The sequence below is a fragment of the Coregonus clupeaformis genome, chromosome 15, assembly GCF_020615455.1.
Source record: "Coregonus clupeaformis isolate EN_2021a chromosome 15, ASM2061545v1, whole genome shotgun sequence".
Taxonomy (NCBI): domain Eukaryota; kingdom Metazoa; phylum Chordata; class Actinopteri; order Salmoniformes; family Salmonidae; genus Coregonus; species Coregonus clupeaformis.
The window spans coordinates 2622008-2648045 of record NC_059206.1 but is presented as its reverse complement, the minus strand read 5'-3'; the positions used below and the strand labels follow the sequence as shown (position 1 = coordinate 2648045).

The 26038-nt window shown below is 44.2% G+C and overlaps 1 protein-coding gene across 4 annotated transcripts; it reads left to right on the top strand.

Annotated features, from left to right (window-relative positions):
- Positions 1–1049: 1049 nt before the first annotated feature.
- LOC121582143 (KN motif and ankyrin repeat domain-containing protein 1) lies at positions 1050–24905 on the top strand. 4 transcript variants are annotated; one of them, XM_045224947.1, is made up of 14 exons: positions 1050–1320; positions 1453–1528; positions 15062–15188; positions 16309–17150; positions 17449–19387; positions 19558–19719; positions 20306–20414; positions 20635–20784; positions 20978–21065; positions 22766–22985; positions 23189–23331; positions 23638–23838; positions 23972–24070; positions 24187–24905. In XM_045224947.1, exons 3-14 carry the CDS (start codon positions 15152–15154, stop codon positions 24247–24249), a joined length of 4053 nt encoding a protein of 1350 aa, XP_045080882.1. In that variant the 5' UTR covers positions 1050–1320; positions 1453–1528; positions 15062–15151; the 3' UTR covers positions 24250–24905. The 4 variants fall into 4 exon arrangements, with proteins under 4 accessions (XP_045080882.1, XP_041753684.2, XP_041753687.2 ...); XM_041897750.2 differs by having other exon boundaries at positions 20614–20784; XM_041897753.2 differs by lacking the exon at positions 1453–1528 and having other exon boundaries at positions 1050–1204; positions 20614–20784.
- Positions 24906–26038: the final 1133 nt, after the last annotated feature.

Genomic DNA, 26038 nt, shown 5'->3' with positions numbered 1-26038 from the left:
GAAATTGAGCTCAGGTGCATCCTGTTTCCATTGATCATTCTTGAGATGTTTCTTCAACTTGATTGGAGTCCACCTGTGGTAAATTCAATTGATTGGACATGATTTGGAAAGGTACACACCTGTATCAAAAGTAAATGTAGTTGCTCAAATATACTTAAGTATCAAAGTAAAAGTATAAATCATTTAAATTCCTTATATTAAGCAAACCAGACGGCACAATTTACTTTTTAATTTACGGATAGCCAGGGGCACTCTCCAAAACTCAGACATAGTTTACAAACGAAACATTCGTGTTTAGTGAGTCCACCAGATCAGAGGCAGTAGGTTTGACTAGGGATGTTCTCTTGATAAGTGTGTGAATTGAACCATTTTCCTGTCCTGCTAAGCATTCAAAATGTAACGAGTCAGAATATTTATTGAGTAAAAAGTACATTATTTTCTTTAGGAATGTAGTGAAGTAAAAGTAGTCAAAAATATAAATAGTAAAGTACAAATACACCCCCCCCCCAAACTACTTAAGTAGTTCTTTAAAGTATTGTTACTTAAGTACTGTACACCACTGGACCTACCCCTCCCTCCTCTGTGCTCATATAGTGATGGTGGTCACATGGGAGCTTGGATTTCAAATAGCACAGAGAATGGATCATGAATGCTATCTGATTGGTATTATTATTAATCAATTAATTAATCAATATGAATCAATTAATTATTTACCTCTGTTTTGATACTCAGCATGGCATCACCCACCAACTCAAACAAAAAAGTTAAAAGTTGTCAAGTAGAATAGTTGTAACATCTAGAAAACAAGATAAGCCCAGTGTGTAAATGATTTGTTTGTGTGTGTCTATGGGCCGCGGCCCTACAATGACAGGCTGTTGTCCTAACTCACTCACAGTTCCACATTGTGCCACGCAGTTGTAAATAGACACCAAAAGGATGTAGGCTACTTAGCATTTCAGAACCATTCACCAGCGGTTTGAATAAGCTTCATCAATATTTCATCCATATGGAATCAACAATCTCTCTCACCTTCGACAGAAGCACCTGACGTCCACGAGCGTCGCTCAGCTCTCCGGTGTGCTTTGTTGACAACTTTCTGCGCATGGGCAGTGAAAGGGCCGGTGGATAGTGAAAACTTCGGTCGGACAGAATAAATGATTGGCGCACCAAACGGAAGGCCAAAGGATGTGAAATTGGATGAAAAGTAAGTTATGTAGCATGAATGTTGACGATAAGTTGTAAAACGAGTTGGATGCACGATGTTTTTAAACGCTTATTCAACAATGGCATGCTAAACGTTTGCACAACTCTCTGATCCAGGTGAGTCGAATTAATTAGCTAACAATTTTAACTTTCATGCATCATGGTTACTTTTGTTCTTAAATGTTTGTAATAACTTTTACCTCTTGTCTGCATACATAAACCTTTGTCTGCCATATAAACGTATTGTAGGCTAAGCATTTCGACGTAGGCCTATGCCAACATGCTGTGAACGTTTTATTGCACCCAACCAACCACCACACTAACGGTAACGTACCGCAATTTTTTACTTTCGATATTCTGAGTTCGCTCGTCAATAGCTCTCCGACAGAAGGTTCTAGGATGATGGGAGTAATATATCTAGTATCAGATCACTGTAGATGGCAAGGCAAACCCTTTGTATTCACCTATAGTAGAACTTCTACCTTAATAACTGAGCCGAAAAAGAGGCAATATGCTGTTTTAGGGACCGTCGTAAAAGTGCAATACCGGTAATTGCATGTAAGCAGCAACATATTTTTTTGCATTCCCATCTAGGAGGGTTAGCCCTATAGGAACATTACACACACTGCATAAGGCCTCCAGTTGCTGAATGGAGCAACATTTTTATTAGTTACCTCTAACTACTGTGCTATATTTGACCCATTATTATTTACAAGGATACTTTTCAAAAGCTTCCTATCCAGGTGAAATGGAGATGTAAAACCACATAATATGAAGTCGCTGACCCCCCCCCTCATCCATGCTACAGTATATTCACCACTTCCCTGATTTTATAGGCATATTTCTTCTGATAGGTAGGTCTGGTACTGTGGGTTCCTTGACCTCTCAAATCAAAAGTACACCTTTGATATTTTTCATAATTCCCCACCTTTGATTTTCTACACATATTTATCCTATTACAGCTGTGGTTATTAATTGACATACAGATCACATGTTCAATAGCTTCCAGTCCAAATTACATGTACATCTAAAACCACTTGATGTTAGGTCACTGACCTCCCTCCTCCATAGTACACTCATTAGAATTGATGTCTTTCATTGCACTAATTTTCTATGAATATTTCAAGTAATGAATCTTTTTTTTCTCAATAGTTTACTGTCCATATGAGCTACAGATCTACAGACAAGTGTGGTGGGTTCCTTTACCTCTCTTAAGAAAGGTACACCTTTTATTCTTTCAAAATTCCACGTACAGATCAAATTTTCAGTAGCTGTATATCCAGATGGTTTTGAAATCTAACACTAAATACTTTTCAATATTGTACATATTTAACATAGTGGATATTAATGATCAACCAAGATAAAACCCAGATAATGCACTTCAGGAAAAAGGTACAGTAAAAAGTATTCATGACTCCTCTTTTGGAGCGAACGCCCTAAAGTACACTTGCTCATATAAATACCTTGGTTTCCTTTTTACTGAATATATGACCTTTGAGGAGGGTACAAAGTCCCTATCTGACTCTGCAGGTAGTGTTGGGGTCTGTTCTTAGTAAATTGAAAATCTCTACAAGACCTAGGCTATTGTACATGTTCACAGATGCACCTTTCCTTTTCAATTATTATCTTTTTTTTTTCACCTCTACTCGCTTTGGTTTTTTGCGCCTTCCACTTCTTTCCTCATCTTAAAACTAACAATTCATAATCTAAGGTCACTATGACCACCACTCTGCAACATTGAATTCCTTCATCCCAAATGCTGACTAGCCTCTGCATGAAGTGAACTGGGTAGACTATACGGTTAGAAATGTGATATTACACAACAAATGGTCCTGGAAGTTGTGTATGGCAGGGATCATCAACTAGATTCAGCCGCGAGCGGATGCTCGGGGGAATGGAACAGAATTACAAATAATTTGTAGAGAGGAAATTGAGTGCAAGAAGCCCAAACAGATATGTTTGACTAAAACATAATAATTTCAAACCTTGCTTACATTTGTATATGATCAAGTGTCTCTCTATTATACGTGGGAATACTTGGGAACCGATTTCTTAAATTAAAATAACTTGGAGCTGATTTCCTGGTTTTTTTTCTCTGAGAACTTGGGGGGCCAAATTCGGCCCGCCTGTTGCGGAACCCTGGTTTATGGCCTAATCCCAAATTGACCCCTAGAACCTATGCCAAGTGTCAAACTCATTCCACGGAGGGCAGAGTGTCTGTGTTTTTTGTACTTGATTGATGAAATAAGGTCACTAATTAGTATGGAACTCCCCTCACCTGGTTGTCTGTGTCTTAATTGAAATGACCCCCCCCCCCCACCCCTGCCCTATGCACTTGTGGAGATCTCAGTGGATTTGACAGGCGTAAGCTCGAGTAGGTGTAACAATTTAGTTCAGTTACCTCTCCCCAGCCCCCTGGGGGTTGCACCCCACAATAATTCAACGGATAATAAGATTAATTCAAAAAGTATAGAGACAAGGTGGTACAAAGTGTGCATATGTTTTTCCAACAATTGTTTACAGACAGATTATTTAACTTATAATTCACTGTATCACAATTCCAGTGGGTCAGAAGTTTACATACACTAAGTTGACTGTGCCTTTAAACAGCTTGGAAAATTCCAGAAAATTATATAATGGCTTTAGAAGCTTCTGATAGGCTAATTGACATCATTTGAGTCAATTCGAGGTGTACCTGTGGATGTATTTCAAGGCCTACCTTCAAATTCAATGCCTCTTTGCTTGACATCATGGGAAAATCAAAAAAAATCAGCGAAGACCTCAGAAAAAAAAATGGTAGACCTCCACAAGTCTGGTTCATCCTTGGGAGCAATTTCCAAACGCCTCAAGGTACCAAGTTCATCTGTACAAACAATAGTACGCAAGCATAAACACCATGGGACCACACAGCCATCATACCGCTCAGGAAGGAGACTCATTCTGTCTCCTAGAGATGAACGTACTTTAGTGCGAAAAGTGCAAATCAATCCCAGAACAACAGCAAAGGACCCTGTGAAGATGCTGGAGGAAACGGGTACAAAAGTATCTGTATCCACAGTAAAACAAGTCCTATATTGACAACCTGAAAGGCCGCTCAGCAAGGAAGAAGCCACTGCTCTAAAACCACCATAAAAAAGCCAGACTACGGTTTACAACTGCACATGGGGACAAAGATCATACTTTTTGGAGAAATGTCCTCTGGTCTGATGAAACAAAAATAGAACTGTTTGGCCATAATGACCATCGTTATGTTTGGAGGATAAAGGGGGTTGCTTGCAAGCCGAAGAACACCATCCCAACCATGAAGCACGGGGGTGGCAGCATCATGCTGTGGGGGTGCTTTGCTGCAGGAGGGACTGGTGCACTTCACAAAATAGATGGCATCATGAGGAAGGAAAATTATGTGGATATATTGAAGCAACATCTCAAGACATCAGTCAGGAAGTTAAAGCTTGGTCGCAAATGGGTCTTCCAAATGGACAATGACCCCAAGCAAACTACCAAAGTTGTGGCAAAATAGCTTAAGGACAACAAAGTCAAGGTATTGGAGTGGCCATCACAAAGCCCTGACCTCAATCCTATAGAACATTTGTGGGCAGAACTGAAAAAGCATGTGCGAGCAAGGAGGCCTACAAACCTGACTCAGTTACACCAGCTCTGTCAGGAGGAATGGGCCAAAATTCACCCAACTTATTGTGGGAAGCTTGTGGAAGGCTACCCGAAACGTTTGACCCAAGTTAAACAATTTAAAGGCAATGCTACCAAATACTAATTGAGTGTATGTAAACTTCTGACCCACTGGGAATTATTTTTATTTTTTATTAAAGAAATAAAAGCTGAAATAAATCGTTCTCTCTCCTATTATTCTGATATTTCACATTCTTAAAATAAAGTGGTGATCCTAACTGACCTAAGACACGGAATTTAAATGTATTTGGCTAAGGTGTATGTCAACTTCCGACTTCAACTGTAACTACTTACATTTATTCTGTAAGATTCCTTTTGCTATACCTTTGAAACTTCCTCACTGTGTAATTGAAAAAGTATGTTGATGAGTCTCATTTTCTAGCTCTCAATAAACTTACAATGTATGGCTTTTTTGTTAGGAAAGTGTTGGGGAAGCTACTGAGAATATATGGTTAACCAAGCTACAAATTACTTCACACTGAAATAAGTTATACACTAAAGCTGCTCTTTACTTCGTAAAGTTCGTTTTAAAAAGTAGATCACTACATCCAAAATATTTTGTAATAAATTATATCTATACTGAACAAAAATATAAACGAAACATGTAAAGTGTTGGTCCCATTTGTCATGAGCTGAAATAAAAGATACCTGAAATGTTACATATGCACAAAAAGCTTATTTCTCTTAAAAGTTGTGCACACATGTGTTTACATCCCTGTTAGTGAGCATTTCTCCTTTACCAAGATAGTCCATCCACCTGACAGGTGTGGCATATCAAGAAGCTGATTAAACAGCATGATCATTACACAGGTGCAACTTGTGCTGGGAAAAAGAAAAGGAAAGCCGCACACTCTAGGAGCTCAGATGCAATAATTTAATATCCTAATAGCCAACGTTTCGACAGACAAGCTGTCTTCAGGGTATAATGACAAACATTGCGGGTCACTAGTTTGTATAGTGTCAAAGGACACATTCTGGTGTCTGTAATCATGGCCGGGTGTGGCCTAATACCATTGGTTAATTCACAGATAAACAGAACATACAAAAAACATGGATAGCATACGATCATAGATACAACTTGGCTACATAGGCCCACAAACATTTACAATGAATAGCATAATCACAAGAATGGCTTCAAATCAAAGTCTACATTGAGACCGAAGGGAGCAAGGGTCTTTAAATTAAAGATCCAGGCAGCCTCTCGTTTTAACAGTAAGTTGTCGAGGTCACCCCCTCTCCTAGGGAGGGTGACATGTTCGATGCCGATATAACGTAGGGACGAAATCGAGTGGTTCACTTCCAAAAAGTGGGCAGCGTCTGGGTATGTCGAGTTTTTGCACCTAATGGTGCTACGATGCTCCGAGATTCGTACTTTTAATTCGCACTTTGTTTTACCCACATAATGTTTACCACAAGGACAAAGTTCTAAGATAACTGCCTTAGTGGAGCACGTAATAACACCTTTGATTGGGATCTGTTTCCCTGTTTGGGGGTGTTTAAAGGATCTACATTTGTAAGTGCCATTGCATTGAGCGCAGCCGTAACACTTGTAGTTTCCATCCGTAGAGGCGCAAATAGACGTTGTGCAGGGATATTTAGGGGTGGTAAATCCGAGTTTACCAATTGATCTCTGAGGTTTCTGCCCCGCAACTTGTGCTGGGGACAATAAAAGGCCACTCTAAAATGTGCAGTTTTGTCACACAACACAATGCCACAGGAGCGTGCAATTGGCATGTTCACTGCAGGAATGTCCACCAGAGCTGTTGCCAGAGGCTGTACGTCCAACCGGTTTCACAATTGTAGACCAACTGTAACCACGCCAGCCCAGGACCTCCATTTCCGGCTTCTTCACCTGCGGGATTGTCTGAGACCAGCCACCCAGACAGCTGATGAAACTGAGAATTATTTCTGTCTGTAATAAAGCCCTTTTGTGGGGAAAAACTAATTCTGATTGGCTGGGCCTGGATCCTCAGTGGGTGGGCCTGGCTCCCAAACTGGGCAGTGGTGTAGCCACGGTTGGGCCTGGGAGGACATAGGCCCACCCACTTAGGGAGCCAGGCCCAACCGTGACTACACCACTGCCCAGTCCATGTGAAATCCATAGATTAGGGCCTAATTTATTTATTTCAATTGACTGATTTTCTTCTATGAACTGTAACTCAGTAAACTCTTTGAAATTTTTGCATTTTGTATTTTGGTTCAGTATAAATCTGAAATGTCATAGATTACACATTTCATATCATTTGGACAGGAAGCTATTGGAAATTAAATCTGTACGTGAATTAATAACTACAGCTGTAACGTGTGAAATATTTTTTGAAAATCAAAGGTGAGGAAAAATATATAAATTAAAGGTGTACCTTTTTGATTAGAGAGGTCAAGGAACCCACCACATTTGTCTGTTGACCTGTAGCTCATATGGACAGTGAGCAATTGAAAATTAGACCTATTACAGGACGTATTCATGTAAAATCAGTGAAATGAAAAATTTAATTTCCAAAGGGTGTACTACGGAGGAGGGAGGTCAGTGACCAATCATCGACTGGTTTTAGGGGTATATGTCATTTTGGACTGCACGCTATTGAAAATTAGATCTGTACTTCAATTAATAGCCACAGCTATAATTAATGGGTTGCACGTTTTGTCACAGTATTGTTTTGAACATTCATTTTGGACTGATTCCCAACTGAGCATTCTACTCAATGCATCGCCAATGAGCGCTGATGAAGATTTCATCAAAAGTGCATTACAGTGGCTTGGAAATACAATAACATTCCAAACTAGGCAAAACATTTGTAGGAAAACCTTTTGTCATCATTTTGATGTCACCAGATTGACTTTAGATGCAGAATAAAGTTAGCTAGCTATCTAAGATTGAGGGGAGGCCACCGGATTTTAGTTAGCTAACATTAGCATTGCTAGCTATTTTTGACGAACTTTGCTTGCTAATGACAACATTGCCATCTGTCTAAAGTAAATTTGACATGATAATGCTGGCAAAGTTGTTTCCTCCCAAATATTTCACTGCTTTAGCAATGTCATCATATTTCCAGGCACTATAGTGTAATTTAGACTAAACAGTGAAGAATACATTTAACGTTTCATACCGAAGTAAATTTGTTTTCAGTTTGGATATGACTGGGCGTATCACCACTTTAGGGCACCACTATGGTGCCGCCGATAGAGGGCGGCTTGAGAACGTTCATAACAATGGCATGACATGACGGAGGTGCAACCTATGAATTGGATAAATATTTGTAGAAAATCAAAGAAAAAAATTTTTGCTTTCATAATAGAGGTCAGGGAACACACCACAGTTGTCGGTAGATCTCTAGCACATGTGGATCGGAAGCCATTAAAAATATAATTATCAGTCACTTTGCTACAATTGATTTTAGCTATTTAGGTCATGCAAGTAGACTACAGTAGGTTACGTACAAGTGAGAAATATCATAGGCCTATTATGTTTTTGGAGCTCTGCATTTTTACATAAAATCCTTTACATTTTAAAATGTAATTGTTGTTGGAAAAAACATAATTGGTTTAAGATCTCTAGATTTAAAAAATAAATTGTGAGGAAAAATAAATGTTTCTGTAAACACCAGGTTCGGCTGAATTGCACTTTTTAAGACGGTCCCTTAGTTCATAATATTCCCCTATTGAAACCAACTAAAGTCACTTTTTGAAAACGGAATGGAACAGAGGGAGAAAAAGGCTGTACCTTGCTCTCTATTGTCATCTGATTCTAGATATATCACCCTAATCATCCTAGGACCTTCCGACGAAGAGGTATTGACTAGCAAACTCAGAATATCAAACCAATATCCAAACTGAAAAAACTGTTCTTCTGTCTGAAACTTTACAAAAGTATTATTTCCCAATTATGCTATTCTCCTATTTATGTTTTATTGGACCAATGAATCATGCCTCAATCTCCATCACTGCAAAACATGCACATTAATTTAGTGTTTGGACTGAGAGGCTGAAAACTATGGATGTGATGGGCTATTGTGGTCTAAAAAGGTTTGATCGATGGATGGGGAGAAGTACAAATTCTGTTAAAAATAGGCCTATTCTGTACCAGTCCCCCCCAAATCCAGGTAATCCATAGATCTGGCAACATTGTTCCTGGTTGTAATTTGTACCAAGTAGAGATAATCTCACACATCAAAGCATTCATGCACTGGTCTGGTTAAAGAGATTTCTGAGAAACCATAGGGTAGAAGTATTTTGTAGGACTTTGACTGGATATTTAGCCTTGATTAATTAATTTTTTTAAACAATGTGAAAACATTCCTCTTTGCATTCAGCAAGGTTTAAGTGGGTGCGGGATTACTTCCAGGGCTGGGACTTTGACATCCAGGCACCATATGCGTGGTTTATAGTTAACATGCTTTCTAACAACCAGGTCATGGCAAGCCTTGGTCTCCCTTACAGTGTCTCCCATTCGTGTCAGGAGCTGGTTCATTTGGGATCACAGTGAAATATTAGACGGTAGTCAGGAAGTTTCAACATTTGTTTCAGTCACAAGAAAATGAAAAACGACTTAGAGATGGGTCACAGCTCAGAAACATTCAGGTTCCACTGTCCTAGAGTGCTGTGTATAGTTCTAAATGCTTGGTGTGTGGTGTTGGTTGTTCAGCCTCCTCAGCTCAGCGTCTGTTATAAAGGCCCACTCAGAGAAAGGCCCTCTCAGGTTTCTGCCCTCACAGCAAAGACTGAGCCAGGGAGGGATCACCTTGGCAACGGGGTTTCCGTGTCGACCAGTGTGCTGAATGGGAACATCCTCGCAGAGGGAGAGCGAGAGAAAATAGGTGCTGGAGGTGTTTTCTCAGGACAATAACAGCATGATGCCTTGTCCTCGTTCTCTTCCATTTCCTCCCCCTCTTTCCTCTGTAATTTGTCCTTCTCTCCTTCAGTTTGTTGGTCCTTCTTTTCATCCCCTGTTCCCTGTAACTTCTTTTCAACTTTGTTTCGCCTCATACCTAGGAACAGCCCTTAGCCGTGCTATATTGGCAAATATACCACACCACCTCCGACCTTATTGCTTAAATATACCACGGCTAAGGGCTGTTCTTATGCACGACGAGAAGTGGAGTGGCTGGATACAGCCCTTAGCTGTGGTATATTGGCTATTATAAACTGGTTACCAACATAAATAGAACAGTAAACAAGTATTTATGCGTCATACCCGTGGTATATTGTCTGTATATTGTCAAGACTCAAATTTGAATTGATGTTCGACAACTCAGATTCGTGACGCATGTGGCAAGGACTACAGACTATCACGGACTACAAAGGCAAATCCAGCTGTGTGGTGCCCACCAAAGCCTCCCTCCCAGACGAGCTTAGCACATTCTATGCTTGCTTCAAGGCAGACAATAACGAGCAATCCAGGAAGACTCTTGCTGCTCCGTGCGACCAGATTATTTTGCTCTCCTAGTCTGACGTGAGAAACTCTTGAGTGAATATTCACAAAGCCACCGGCCCAGATGGCATCCCTGGCCGTGTCCTCAGTGTTCTGACCAGCTTGCAGGCATCTTCTTGGAGATCATCAACCTGTCCCTGTCCCAGGCTGTAGTCCCCACCTGCTTCCTTCAAGGAGACCAGGATTGTCCCAGAGCCCAAGAAAAACAAGGTGGCATGCCCAAATGACTCACCCCAGTCATCATGAAGTGCTTCGCGTGACTGGTCATGGCCCACATCAAGGCCATCATGCCAGGCACACTGGACAACTCCAATCTGCCTACCGCTCCAACAGATCCATGGAAAATGCCATTCTCATCATTATTCACACAGCCGTAACACATCTGGACAAGAGAAACACCTATGTGAGAATGCTGTTCATTGACTACAGTTCAGCATTCAACACTATTGTTCCCTCAAAGCTTGACACCAAGCTCAGATCCCTGGGTCTGGACACCACCCTCTAAAACAACTGGATCCTGGACTTCCTGATGGGCAGACCACAGGCTGTGAATATTGGCAATAACACCTCATCCACACTGACTCTTAACACAGGGGCCCCGCAGGGGTGTGTCCTCAGCCCTCTGCTGTGCTTCCTGTTCACCCACGACTGTGTGGCTTTGCACAACAACCAACTCAATCATTAAGTTTGCTGAAGACACCATGGTTGTAGGTCTGATAACCAACAACGACGAGTCAGCCTATAGGGAGGAGATAAGTGAACTGGCAGCATGGTGCCAGGACAACAACCTCTCCTTCAACGTCAGAAAAACAAAGAAGTTGATTGCTGACTTCAGGAAGCAGAGAAGGGAACATGCCGCGATCCACATCAACTGGACTGCAGTAGAGAGAGTCAGCAGGTTTAAGTTCCTCTGCGTCCACATCACTATGGACTTGACATGGACCAACAACAGCCCAACTATTGTCAAGAGGGCGCAACAGCGTCTACTTCCTAAGGCGGCTGAAGAAATTTGGCATGCCACCCCAGGTCCTCTCCACACCTAACCCCCCCCCCCCCGAGCAAGAGGACAAATACATTAGTGTCTAGCTTAATTAAATAGTACCCACAAAACACCAGTCTCAACGTCAACAGTGAAGAGGCGACTCCGGGATGCTGACCTTCTAGGCAGAGTTGCAAAGAAAAAGCCATATCTCAGACTGTTGCTACCAGACTTATGATTGCTAAATACTGCACTATTTAAACAGTTGCCCCACAATCCCCATTCCCCAATACAAGTATAAATATTGGACTATAAATTGTCTTCCTGTATTATGCTTATGCAAAACAAAAGTATTCTATTCTACTGGGCTGTTTTTTATTATTTCTTATTGTTGGTTGCATTGTCGAAGGAACCTACAAGTAAGCATTTCGTTGGACAGTATACCATGTGTATCCCGTACAGACGACTAATAAAACGCTCAGCGTTCAACACCATAGTGCCCTCAAAGCTCATCACTAAGCTAAGGACCCTGGGACTAAACACCTCCCTCTGCAACTGGATCCTGGACTTCCCGACAGGCCGCCCCCAGGTGGTAAGGGTAGGCAACAACACATCTGCCACGCTGATCCTCAACACTGGGGCCCCTCAGGGGTGCGTGCTTAGTCCCCTCCTGTACTCCCTGTTCACCCACGACTGCGTGGCCAAGCACGACTCCAACACCATCATTTAGTTTGCCGACGATACAACAGTGGTAGGCCTGATCACTGACAACGATGAGACAGTCTATAGGGATGAGGTCAGAGATCTGGCAGTGTGGTGCCAGGACAACAACCTCTCCCTCAATGTGAGCAAGACAAAGGAGCTGATCGTGGACTACAGGAAAAGGAGGGCTGAACAGGCCCCCATTAACATCGACGGGGCTGTAGTGGAGCGGGTCGAGAGTTTCAAGTTCCTTTGTGTCCACATCACCAATTTACTATCATGGTCCAAACACACCAAGACAGTCGTGAAGAGGGCAGGACAACACCTTTTCCCCCTCAGGAGACTGAAAAGATTTGGCATGGGTCCCCAGATCCTCAAAGTTCTACAGCTGCACCATTGAGTGCATCCTGACCGGTTGCATCACCGCCTGGTATGGCAACAGCTCACCATCCGACCGTAAGGCGCTACAGAGGGTAGTGCGTACGGCCCAGTACATCACTGGGGCCAAGCTTCCTGCCATCCAGGACCTATATACTAGGCGGTGTCAGAGGAAGGCCCAAAAAATTGTCAAAGACTCCAGTCACCCAAGTCATAGACTGTTCTCTCTGCTACCGCATGGCAAGTGGTACCGGAGCGCCAAGTCTAGGTCCAAAAGGCTCTTTAACGTCTTCTACCCCCAAGCCGTAAGACTGCTGAACAATTAATCCAAAAGCCACCCAGACTATTTACATTTGATTTGATTTTGATTTGACACACGGCTGAAATGCTGTTTCAGCATATCAGCATCCAGGACCTGAACTACCCAGTTCATAAGAGGTATAGAACACTACGTTTGTTCCGTCTTCTCTCTGAAGTTACACAGCCAGCTTCCTTGTCACACGAGAAGACAAATCCATAATTTTACCTCTGGCATGCTTGTGAATTTTTCTGTATTGTTTTATCTTCTCTGAGTACTCTGTCCCAAACTCCCAAGCGTCTGCCCGGAAAATCTAGAGGATGTCTTTAAGTCATTGACCCAGTACAAACAACCATGTATCCAAATTCTGTCTCCTCACCCAACAATGGCAGGACCTGTGAACCTCTAAATATATTATAAGCTGTTGATGAGTGTGTTCTTCAGGCCACCTGGCCCGGATGCGGGTGACTTGGACTTGGTCAGTAAGGGTTTTCTTGGCTCAGCATGGCAAGGCTCTGACTGCCTCTGTCCTGGATGTTCCCAGTTTGGCCCTGCAGCCTCATCATGGACTCATTTCCATATCTGTTTACTCTGTGTGACAAAATAGTCTGATTTGGGCTTGAATTTCTTTTTTTTTCAAATGATTGGCAAAATTGAATGTTGCCAACTCTGCTCAGCTCTTACCAAACATCCTCTTCTTGAAGTCCTACAGATGGCAGTGCAGGGTTAGGTTGGGTCGAGGCAGGCTACTGCTCTGAGCTGGGGCCAACGGTGGCTTCTCACCACCACCTAACAGTCCTAACCAGAGTCCTCAAATAGAGGGGCTTTTTATGGTGCACAGTGGAGCTTTTCCAACCAAAATCAACCCTCCCTGCCAGCTTCACCCCATACATAAACCATGCAGTGATGTGAATGGGATCGTAATGACTTCGAACTGCCTGACAGAATTTCTGTCATACCTTTAATTTAGTTAAATAATTGTGAAGTTCACAAGTCCCATTGTCAAACACGTCCCTTCTTACCTGCTTCAGATTGGCAAGTGCTGGTTAAGTGCTAGGCTGCATGCATTACTCACAATCCTAAGCCATTGTGTGTATTCAGAGTCCACCCATAGAAATAGAATTGGAACACCACTCTGGTCAAAGTAGTGCACTGCATAGTGAATAGAGACTTGCTGTGAGGATCAGCCTTTTATAAGAGAACCCCTTCCTAGCAGAGAAGTTCCTTCAATTAAATTACATTACTCTCTAGGAAGAGAATGGTCTCTCCTGTCTTATTCAATCAGACTACGTTGGGTGCTACTTACTTACAGGAAAAGGGATACAGTATTATAATGCTGGTGACAAAAGCATACTGGTGCAGTAAGATACCTTTTTGATTCTAAGGATCAGTGTTGAGCTTTGTTAAGTCTCTGCAAAACTATCCCTCATACAGTGTCTCATTTGATATTTAGTTACATATGTGTAAGCACTAGTTTTTTAATTGTTTTATTTAACCAGGTAAGCCATTTGAGAACAAGTTCTCATTTACAACTGTGACCTGGCCAAGATAAAGCAAAGCAGTGCGATAACAACAACAACAACACAGAGTTACATATGGGGTAAACAAAACAAAGTCAAAAATACAACAAAATATATATACAGTGTGTGCGAATGTAGTAAATTATGGAGGTAAGGCAATAAATAGGCCATAGTGCAAAATAGTTACAATTTCGTATTAACACTGGAATGATAGATGTGCAAAAGATGATGTGCAAATAGAGATACTGGGGTGAAAATTAGCAAAATAAATAACAATATGGGGATGAGGTAGTTGGATGGGCTAATTACAGATGGGCTGTGTACAGGTGCAGTGATCGGTTAGCTGCTCTGACAACTGACGCTTAAAGTTAGTGAGGGAGGTAAGAGTCTCCAGCTTCAGAGATTTTTGCAGTTCGTTCCAGTCAATGGCAGCAGAGAACTGGAAGGAATGGTGGCCAAAGGAGGTGTTGGCTTTGGGGATGACCAGTGAGATATACCTGCTGGAGCGCAGACTACGGGTGGGTGTTGCTATGGTGAGCTAAGATAAGATGGGGATTTGCCTAGCAGTGATTTATAGATGACCTGGAGCCAGTGGGTTTGGCGACGAATATGTAGTGAGGGCCAGCCAACCAGAGCGTACAGGTCACAATGGTGGGAAGTATATGGGGCTTTGGTGACAAAACGGATGGCACTGTGATAGACTACATCCAATTTGCTGAGTAGAGTGTTGGAGGCTATTTTGTAAAACTAAGCACAGTGTAAGGTTATCTGTTATTGACAGCTTGTGTGTGTGTGAGAGAGAAAGGGAGAAGATATGTTTTACATTCTTCCAAGATGTTTATAAGATATTTCTGTTTATTCGACAGTCTTCAAGATGCACATTAGGCCTTGAGCTGGACTTCACACATGGATGAACCCAGAACCATTTATTTGTGCAATAAGGATCAACTGCACCAATGGCTGAAGATGCACACATTTACAGAAATGGCCAAGGTATTGTACAATTGTTGTTTCTGTCCTTACCTAAGTGGTGTCCTTGTCATTCACTGAGGTTGTGAAGGAGTTGTAACCCTGTGAACGACAGTGAACTACTGATAACCAGAATTCTGATATGCATAGTTAGTCAATATCCTTATGTAAGTCAGCAGCTGAAATATTTGTAAAAGGAGCGAGTGTATAGAATGAATGCCAAGAAAATGGTTGGGCAATATAATTACTTGCACAGTAATTATAGAGTTCAGTTGGTCCAGTCTAAGTAGAGAGGCTTACTGATTGGAGGGTTCTGTCGGCCAATAACATTCCATTCTGTGTTGGTGTAGTCTACTCTATTGGCCGATCTCATTTTACCTCCTCATTGGAGAGGATAGGGTATAGTCAGAAAAGTTAGGAGAGGCAACAATTTTAATACAGGGAGGAGAGAACATGGACAACATAATACCATGTAGGCCTACTGCATTGAGGATGACGTGTGACTTTTAGGTAAGGCTGATGCCACTCAGTACTGTTCAATTTGAAAAATGACTGTCATTTCTTGAACTTGTATCTTCCTTTTATTTGCCTTACAAACTATGTACAGACTTGCTGAAGTGAGAAACTGACGTATGAATATTCTTGGTTAGAGTTAGCCAAATATGTCTAAAGAATATATATGTCTATAATCTGTATTCTAAAGAAAAATATCTAAAGAATCTTGATGCAGACAATGAATGAATTAATTTAATAAATGTATTCAAATTGAATGCTTTTAGTTCTAGGTCATCGGATGACAAATCAAATACTGGTATGTCTAGGCCTATTGCATTCAATCTTTCTTGCAAACTAACAGTAGTTCTACATGATACAATTTAACATACCTTTGCCTTCTACATTTAATTGAATCATGATTTCTACCCTTTGTTTGATACCAGGGAGAGCTCTCAGGAATCTGATCATTTCCACATTCCTGCCTGCTGTCTTTCATTTCCTCATACCAACCAACCCAATGTTTTGTTTAATATGTCTTCATGAATTCATCAGCCATAACATAACTTCCTGCTTTCTTCTCCTCTGGTCCTGATGGTAGAACATGTACAACTGAACAATAAAGTAATTCTCTTTATCTATCTTCTACCAGCTAACAGAGGAAGGTCAGTCAGTGCTACTGAGGAGAGCGCTCCCTACTGTCTGGAGACACCTTACGGCTACCAGCTGGACCTAGACTTCCTCAAGTACGTGGACGACATCCAGAACGGCTCCACAATTAAGAGGCTGAGCCTGAGCAGGAAGCCCCCCAGGGCGACCAACCGTGAGGCAGAAGCGCAGAGTGGCACCACACCCAGTCAATCATGGACCTCCTCGGAATCCCTGTCCTCGGCGAGTAGTGATGACACGCGGGTGAGTCAGTCTGCCATGTCGACCGTGAACCGAGGGAGACCCCCTCTTCCTCCACCCCACGGGGCCTCTACCACCAGCAGCACCACCCCCTCTAGTCAGGAGGGGTCCTCCGTCCCTCTGAAACCCCAAGAGGGGAAGCCTGCGCCGGCCGTCCGCTCCCTCTCCACCCCCAGGTTCAACCCTCTAGTGGAGAAGACCCTGTTGGAGACCCGTAGGCGCTTGGAGCAGGAGAAAACCTCCAGCACCACCCCAGCCCATCCCCACCCTGAGCCCCATCCCCGCCGGCGGCTAGCCAGCTTTGGGGGAGTGGGCTCCAGTGGCTCCCTGTCCGCCTTCACCAGCTGGGGCTCCTACAACCAGAACAACAGCGGAAATGTCAACAAGCCCCATGCTGAAGGTGAGCTTTTCCTGCCCCTATCCCTCCACCACGGCTCTTCCCTGGGCAGCGGAGGGTCCCTGAGACCCAGCCCCCAGAGCTCTGGCAGGGACACCCCAGTCACGGGCCTCAGCCCCCTGCACCTGCAGCATGTCAGGGACCAGATGGTGGTCGCTCTCCAGAGGCTGAAGGAGCTGGAGGAACAGGTGAACATTGAATTAAATAGAACACTAGAATGGAAATTGGCATCAGGTCTAAAATGTCAGCCATCTTGGTCAGAGAATCTTTCATTCTAGAAACTGACTTAATGTGGTAAAATAGAAGTATAAAAAGCTATTGTGTGTTTCAATCCCAGTATACATTTTTTATGTTAAATGAGAAATTGTTCACAAATATGTTCACAAATATGAGTATAATGATTTTGTAGATATACTTGCACACTATGTTAGTTAGTTAGCTAGTCAGTCAGTTTTAGTTGGCTGATTTTAATGTATCTCTATGCAGGTGAGGAGCATCCCTGTTCTACAGGTGAAGATCTCTGTCCTCCAGGAGGAGAAAAGACAGCTGGTCTCTCGGATGAAGAATCAGAACCAACAAGAGCTGAGTGACATGTTCCGGAAAAGAGCCCACAGCACGGGCAGCGCCGGTCGGTTCCGGGTTGGGGTTGGGAAGGGCTCTGAACTTCTAGGGAAACCTGAAGATGGGCTGGAGAACAAGGCAGAGCACAACAGTGCCTCCTCTGGCCTGAAGGAGTTCCAGCAGCTGACTGCTGAGATGGAGGCTTTGGAGAGGACCATCAAGGGCGGTCGCCTGCAAGCACGGCATGGCCTGAACCAGAACACATTACGCAGCAACAGCAGAGCTCACAAATCAGTAGCCATCGGCATTGATGAAGACTTGGACGCCATCTTAGACGCCAGGTCCTCAAAACAACACAGGGACGTCACCGTGGAGACCAAGCCCACAGACACACGATGCGTAGCAATGGGTGTAACTGAGGCCCACCTCGTTGTCACCGCGGATAAGGAGGTGGAGCTAGATGCCCAGCAGCGAATCATAGAAGCCCTGAAGGAGAGGGTGTGTCAGTTGGAGGCAGAGGTAAAGGAGTCCACCCTGCAGACGGAGATGGGCAGGCTGAAGCTGGAGCTACAGGCGGCTGGGGCTAGGAATAAGGCTGATAAAGGCTCCACCGCCAGGCCATCCACCCACAGCACCTCCACAGCCACGGAGGCCCCGGAGGCCAGGCCCAAGGCCCAGACCAGGAGCCTGGGGGTGGGCAACCACACAGAGGTCCAGGATGCCTCCGCTGGAGGTAGGCTGGAGGTGGAGGGGTGGGGCTGTAGTGTTGGAGTGTCCTGTAGGCCGGAGCTGAGGAGTGTGAGCTCAGGACCAGAGTTACCGATGACTTGGTGGGTGGTCAGAGAGCGAGTGGAGACCCGGGACCAATGTGTTGGGAGACGGGTGGTGATGGTCACCCAGGGTGTGGGGACAGGGGTGAGGGTGTGTGAGGCAGGAGTCAACACAGATCTGACCATGGAGAGTTTGGCTGCAGCGAGAGGATGGAAGATGGGGGAGTGTCAGATGGTGTCGGTGGGGAGCGGGGACTGTGCGGTCGATGACGTGATGACGACTGCTGTAAAGGAGGTCGGCATGGCAACCGACCCTCCAGTCAGAGGGGTGGATTCAGGTGTCATGGTGTCACCTCAGACGGTCTCCCAGCGCACCAACACATCACCAACACTCAGCTCGGTCTCCCGTTTCACAAACACCTGCCGCTCGTTCAACACCAACTCCAGCACCAACACCGTGCTCAACACCCAGGAGAAACACACCAACACCGCGCAAACCGTCACCCGGAACATCGCTGTCGGCAACGGCAGGGTCCTAGAGTTAATCCAGGCCGTCACTAAGACCCGCTCGGTCGGCGTCGGCACGACCACGCCATGGGGAGGAAACGCAGAACAACAACCAACCCAAACCACCACGGCGGTGGCCGTCGCCAAGGCAATGACCAGAGACGCTGGGGTCGGGATGACTAACGTGAATGACAACTTCCTGGTTGGACTGAAGGCCCGGAACATCGCATGTGGTCCTTCCTGTCTCCCCGACCCCACCAAGACCAGGAGTATTGGGATCGGGGTGGGCGAGGGGCGCATACGGGACCTTGCAGGACCACCATCTCTGACACAGACCTCCACACAGACATCCCACTCTCCCCAGGCCCAGGGTCAGTCCCAGTTAGAGCCTGGTCTGGACCACTACATAGAGAAGATGCAGTGTCTGCTGAGGGAGCAGCAGGGCCTGCTGACTGAGAGCTACAGTGAACTGGGAGATGTGTTCATCCAGCCGGGGTCAGACACCACCACCCTCAGCACGTCACCCATCAACTCTGCCATGACACAGGGAGGCACGGAGGGCAGGCCGCTACCCTCACAATCCACAGGTATGGATATAGTCTGTCTAGTCTTTACACTCACAGTTCGCATCTGCGGTGGGTATTTTACTATGGATAATTGTTTTGTATTTATTATTTTGTATCATGGACACAATAATCCAGGGAGTGATTTCTTCCTATCTCCCTGTCTCTCCCTTCTCTCCGTCTCCCTTATACAGATTGTGTACAGTCCCAGTCCATCGCAGGGCCCGGCCTGCTCACTGACACCTCACCTCAGAGAAACACAGAAAGGTCAGGGGTCAGCCAGCATGTCACTAAGGAGTCAGAGGTCAAGCAAAATATAATACGAGTAGAACACCAAACTTCCTCTGCATTGCATGGTAAGTGTGTTTGTTTTTTGGGTATGTATGCATGTGTGAGTTTGTTTGTGTGCATGTAAGGGGTTGAATGCAGTTGTATCCCTGCTGTGCCTCTAAATAGTTCCATAATGTTGATGGGGTGAGAGCGGGAGAAATACAGAGAAAAACAGAAACTAAAGGAGTATTCTGCTGTCAGACCGCTCACTAGAAGAATCCTGGCCTCTTTGAACCAGTAGAACCATGGAGGAGGAAATAGCTCTTTCTCTGGTTTGGCCTTGGATCTGGAAGACCTACTATTGAAATATTTGGGCTGATGCTGGGTTTGGGAAAGCACACATCTCTCACTACACAGCGGTCTGTGGCTGACAGGCTGGGGCTGAAATTGTATGTCTATGTATGAGTGTTTGTATATGTGAGAGTGTACTTTCTTTAGAAAGTACTAGGTGAAGTAGACATTCAATAAGTTATCTAACTTCTCAGAACTTCACAACAATCAAATTATAATTAATTGGGAAACATTAGCTAGGAGAGGCAGGACAAGGCCGCTGTCAATCTACAGAAATACTGAGAGAGGAACAAATACATCCGCTTTATATTAACCCTCCAGGTCAGCCCACTAACGCCAACATGCTGAGGTCCATCATGAAGAAACAAGATGGTGACCGAGGCTACACTGGAACCAGGAAGAGCCTGAAGTTTGTGGGCTTGACCACAGGGTGAGGGTCTGATATGTACTCTTATTTTACTCTGATCAGACTTTGATATATCATGTTTCACTGGTTATAATCAGCTCATTATTTCTGAGTTCTCAGTGTCTGTGTGTTGGCTGCAGGTTTGAGTCCACATATCATGGGTTTAACATATTTAGTTTGTGTTAGCTATGGCCTAGTAGAGGAAAGCTTGTAATGGCTGCAGGTGTGAGTCCATGTCCACTAGTGAACCATCCAGCTCTGAAGAAGAGGAGAAGAGCGGGAGGTGGATGGAGGTCTCAGGCCTCCAGGATCGGAGCCGAATGGACCAGGGCCGGAACAGAGGGGTGGCCAACAGGGAATGTAGTGGCCATGGGAGGACGGAGATACAGGAGAGGTGAATACGGTAGTTCTGTTTTGAATTCAAACCATGGTTTTAGGGAATATACTTAACTTAAGCCCATCTCTCCTCAGAGACCATAAGCCATCAATAACTTTGCATCGTACTCTGGGAATTATTCTCCAGCTTGTTCAGGGTATATAGTTATTGTGCAATTAGTACATTAAATAACTAGGTCCTCTCCCTACAGGTTTCAGTTGAGTGAGAAGATGTTGTCAGCTTGCCATGCACTGAAGACCCATCTGAGTGACGACCAGGTTTTATCCAGCAGAGAACTGGTGAGTACTGCTAAACAGAGAGGTCAGTGGCACAAGTAGAGTGAATGGAACCGTGTATGTATGAATGTGTCTTTGTTTGTTTCTGTTAACAAGAATGTATGGGAATGGTCATAAACAATACTGTATGTCTCTAGTCTTTATAAGTGTAATGTTTAATGACTACAATTGTGACTTTTGGAGCTATCTAATTGCCTGTGTCCCTTTTGATTCATCATACATGAATTTATGAAACCATATAAATGTTGGCACGTTGTCAACTCGATGTCTCGGAATGTAAACTAGAGGAAGAAATACTTTATAACTGAGGAATGTGCCGACTCCTGTAATTTTCAGCCCTCTGGTAGTGTTTCTGGGCAGGGACTTCAAGGCCTGGTTGTGTATGAGTTACAGAGACGCCCTCTCTCTCTGTGTTCCACCCAGACGACAACATCTGGCTCTGTCTGGATTCGCCTTTTGAATCCTAACTAACTTTGACGCCACCATATGTTTTCCACATCATCTGCTTTTTATCTTGTCATTGTGACTGGTTGAGTGATAGAAAACAGGAGGAGAAAGAAGAGCAGGGGTGTAATCATTAGTCCAAAGAGTTCCAAAACGGAACGTTTTGCAACTAAAATTAGAGTTTCTACTGGACAAATTCAGGTAGGTCCCTCCCCCATTTCGTTCCATTTGCTTCCGTTTTAAGAAACGTTTTGCAACAGAGTTGGTATAATAAATACACCCCAGGGGAGAAAGAAGAGCATGGATGGGGAGACTGAGAGTTTAAGGACGAGTGAGTGACAGATTAAAAGGAAGATCTAGACTGAAGCAGTCAGAGAGAATCAGAGAAGGAAGTAGAGAGAGAGTAGATCTTATCCACACAGTGTTCTGATATGCTAGCATAGGGCTGTTCAATTCTGGTCCTGAAGAGCCGAAACACTTCTGGTTTTCGTTTCTTCCTGGTAGTTAATTGCACTCACCTGATGTCCAAGGTCTAAGTTAGTCCCTTTTTACAAGGAGAGGATGAAAACAATAAGTATTTCGGCCCTCCAGGACCGACATTGAACCGCCCTGTGCTAGACCAACCATGTGATCCCCTTGTCCACTTCTCCTAGTCCTAACCATACCTAGTGTTTTGAACACCACTCGAAATGCCCAGGGCACTAGTCCCTGAAATAGTTATTTTTGTGGTGAGAGGGAAGTTGTGGATGATCTGAAACTGCCATCAGCAGTCAGTCACAGTCCTCTCCCTACGGAAGAGGGTTTGGTGAGGTCAAAGGAACTGAAGTATTGGCTGATTTGGGTTCTGTTTATTTTCATTCAGTAATGACCCTATAATTACAACATGTCTCTGGTTATTCACAGTTCAAATTGCTGTGCACACACTGCATAATGGAGGGTTGCTAAATTACAGTACTGTGTGTTTGTCCTGACTTTGACAATAACGCCTGTTTTTGCTTTTTCCAAATTAAAAATACTAATGCTTGACAGTGTGGCTTTGTGTTTGGGTGCATTAGTTTTAGCTCACCCTGGTGTGCAGGGTTTGGACATTTACACCATTCCATTGGTTCTTAAGTGGAATCTCTGCCTGTCTGGGCTAAACGAATTCACCCAATGTAGATCTCTACTAGGAGTGTGTGTATGTCATAAATGTTTGTGCGCCCATACATGTGTTGGTTGACGTCCTGCTTAGTATGTATTATCCTGTGTCCCACCCTCAGCGGTCCTGCCTGAACATGCTGCAGCACGAATGGTTCCGTGTGTCCAGTCAGAAGTCAGCTGCTCCGGCTGTGGTGGGGGACTATTTAACGGCGTTCCGGTCGGTCTCTCCAGCCGTGCTGAGACACGTAGCCAACATGGCGGACGGTAACGGTAACACAGCACTCCACTACAGCGTGTCCCACTCCAACTTCACCGTGGTAAAAAGGATGCTGCTGGCAGGTACTGATTCTGACTCAGACCTGAACCTGACTACCATTTTAACCTCTCACTCATATGATGTTCTGTTGAGTACATTAATCTAAAATGTGTTCTTTCAGAGTATCCCGCAACCTGGTCACATGGTTTTGACTGAGCTACCCATAGTGTTATTTTTAATTCCGTGCCATTGTTTTGTCACCTTTCCTCTTTGGCCTCCATTCCAGATGTGTGTAATGTGAACCAGCAGAACAAGGCAGGATACACCCCCATCATGCTGGCTGCCTTGGCTGCTGTGGAGGCCCCAGAGGACATGGAGGTGGTGGAGGAGCTCTTCACTAAAGGAGATGTCAATGCCAAGGCCAGCCAGGTATGTGGAGGGCCAGAGGTCTGGGGGAAAATGGGTCGGTCTCGTAATGGTTTTGGACCCTGGGGTTTGTAGTGGGAATTACCTTGTTCTCCAACCCCCAGGCATGCATCTAGCCCTCTGAATTATGTAATATCTTTAGAGACTCTTATCATTTTTGTTGGGATCGATTCCAGACGTTGACAAGTTAAGTCAAAGCTTGTCTGGTCACTGGCTGAGTGTGTCGTCTTCAAGTCCCCGAGTGGCCATCTCTTTGAGTCCATCTGTTTGTTGACCTCTTACTGCGGACCTCTACCCCTTGACCTCCAGGCTGGTCAGACGGCACTGATGCTGGCAGTGAGCCACGGCAGGATGGACATGGTGCGGGCCCTGCTGGCCAAGGGGGCAGAGGTCAACCTTCAGGATGATGAGGGCTCTACGGCTCTAATGTGTGCCAGCGAACACGGCCACGCTGAGATAGTCAGGCTGCTGCTGGCCAAGCCGGGCTGTAACGCCACCCTGAGTGACAGTGTGAGTTACTGTGTGTGTGTTCATGTCTGTGTGTTTGTCACTCACCGTAGCAGACTATCACTGTGTTAGTGTCTCTGTTTGTCTGATTCACTGTTTGTGCCCTGTTTGTTTGTTTGTCTGTCTGTATATGCAGGATGAGAGCACAGCCCTGTCCATAGCTCTGGAGGCTGGACATAAAGACATAGCAGTGCTGCTCTATGCCCATGTCAACTTCTCCAAGGGCCAGGCCGGGGTGGGTAACACGCAATATCTATAGATTGGGTCCCTCAGTTCGTTTTTATACACCTATTCCATACCAACTAATCGTGTGCATGTGGTGTGTGTGTGTCTCCACCCTCTTTTTCATAGGGAACCCCTCGTCTCGGTAGAAATATACCCCCCAGTTCCGTTGGAAGAGGCGTCTTTGAATGAAACTACTCGCAAGCCCCTCAAACCTCCACACTCGCTGCTACACATAGACGTATGCTTAGTGTATGGAATAATTTGTGAAGGTTCTATGTAGCCGTTATAAAGGGTTTATGAAGGCTTCATGAAGCCTGTAAAGTTGTTCGTTTTAAATCGGGATCAAGATGATTCACTCGTATCCAAGCACTCAACAAGAGATCTGAGATCACAAGTGAAAATCTTAGCCTAGTGAAACGAGCAAATTATGTAGCCTATATGGACCACCTTTTCTCTTGTCCAGGTTGACAGCCTGAAACTTATTAGAGGTTACTAGGCAAATCACTCTCCTACAGTAAGTATATCCCCACGACCAGTGGCCTTTCTGTGTAGGAGTTTAATTTAGGAGAATTAAAGGGTTCTGGTATCCTATATCTTTTACATTTTAGTCTCTAGATTGAATACATTGCATATACATGCACATCATTTCATTCTATGCCCTCAAACATGAATATATATGGAAGATATTTTTTGTGATTGTCATTGTATATATCGTATATTTAAGTCCATTGGAAGTACAGTTATGCATTTACAATTAGTATATTAGTGTTAACTATTTCATTGTTTATATAATGCTCTGTGCCTTATGCTTTTAAATAATACAATAAACTGAAGTACCTCAATATATTACATGTGATTTGTACCCTTTCTAAATGAACAAGATGGACAGACAGTTGATATTTGTACCTGGTGCCACCTGCTGGGACTTTCTGGTTGAACAGCTTCAGAACAGCACTGTGTGAGAAACAGAACTCTGTAATGTTTCTTCTTGGTGGTGCTATGGTGAATGATTATCATGAGATAACGCAACAGGAAAACATTTCTACATTGTTAAAACCAACACATGCCGCTGATGCCGGGGAGTATCAGGTGAATGCTACATGCCGGAAAGGTTTAGTTTTAGCAATACAGAAGCCGCCTCAATTTCGCTTCCTTTGTCCTAGAGAGGCTGAATGTTTTATTATCTTCTGTTTGCTCTTCTGTTCACCTTGGTCCGAGGTCGAGGAAGTAGTGCTAGCAACAGGATTCATTTGTGAATGCCATCACAGTATTTCTCTGACTCACTCAGTAGGGCCTCACATACGTTTTCTAATTGTTATAGCAGTATTGTCTGCAACAAACCATTCATCTGGGGCCCTCATCTCTAAATGGTTGTTGTCTGGTTCGTTTTCTCTCCTTCAGAAGCTAACAGAGAGTGAGGGCAACTCCGACTGTGGAAATGTTGCTTGAGGTAAGAGGATGCAAGTATTTTGTGAAAACCTTATATCCCTCCCTCCCACCTCCAGAATTGACAGCCTGCCCCCATTAGAACTTATACAGAGCCCATCCCTTCCACTGTTCTCCAAAACGCTGAGAAATGTGTCACCTTAACAGTGAAATGTGTCTGAACATTTGGAAGTGAGTGAAGGTGATTAACAATTTCCCCTCATTAAAACTGAGGGATTAAATTAGATGAAGCAGATACTTCCTCGTTCATCTCCATCCTTGGCTGTGTCCCATATGGCATCCTATTCCCTTTTATAGTAGTTGTAGGAATATAGTAGGAAACTATATAGCCCATAGCTTTCTGGTCAAAACAAGTGCACTACATTGGTTGCGGTGTGTGTGTGAGAGAGAGAGAGAGCGAGAGAGACGTCTTTGTGTGTGAGAGAGAGAAAGAGAGCGGTCTTGTTTGTGTGTGTGTGTTTGAGAGAGAGCGCTTGAGCGTGTCCCTCAATTCCATCTTCTCAGATCCCAAATGTGGGTAATAATTGCACCG

What these genes read in the sequence shown, in the direction of transcription:
- LOC121582143 (XM_041897753.2), top strand. Translation starts at nt 15,152, where the DNA reads ATGGCTGAAGATGCACACATTTACAGAAATGGCCAAG. An exon ending in AGGACGGAGATACAGGAGAG is followed by an intron (nt 20,785 to 20,977) that starts GTGAATACGGTA and finishes CTCTCCCTACAG; the next exon opens with GTTTCAGTTGAGTGAGAAGA. An exon ending in TCAATGCCAAGGCCAGCCAG is followed by an intron (nt 23,332 to 23,637) that starts GTATGTGGAGGG and finishes CTTGACCTCCAG; the next exon opens with GCTGGTCAGACGGCACTGAT.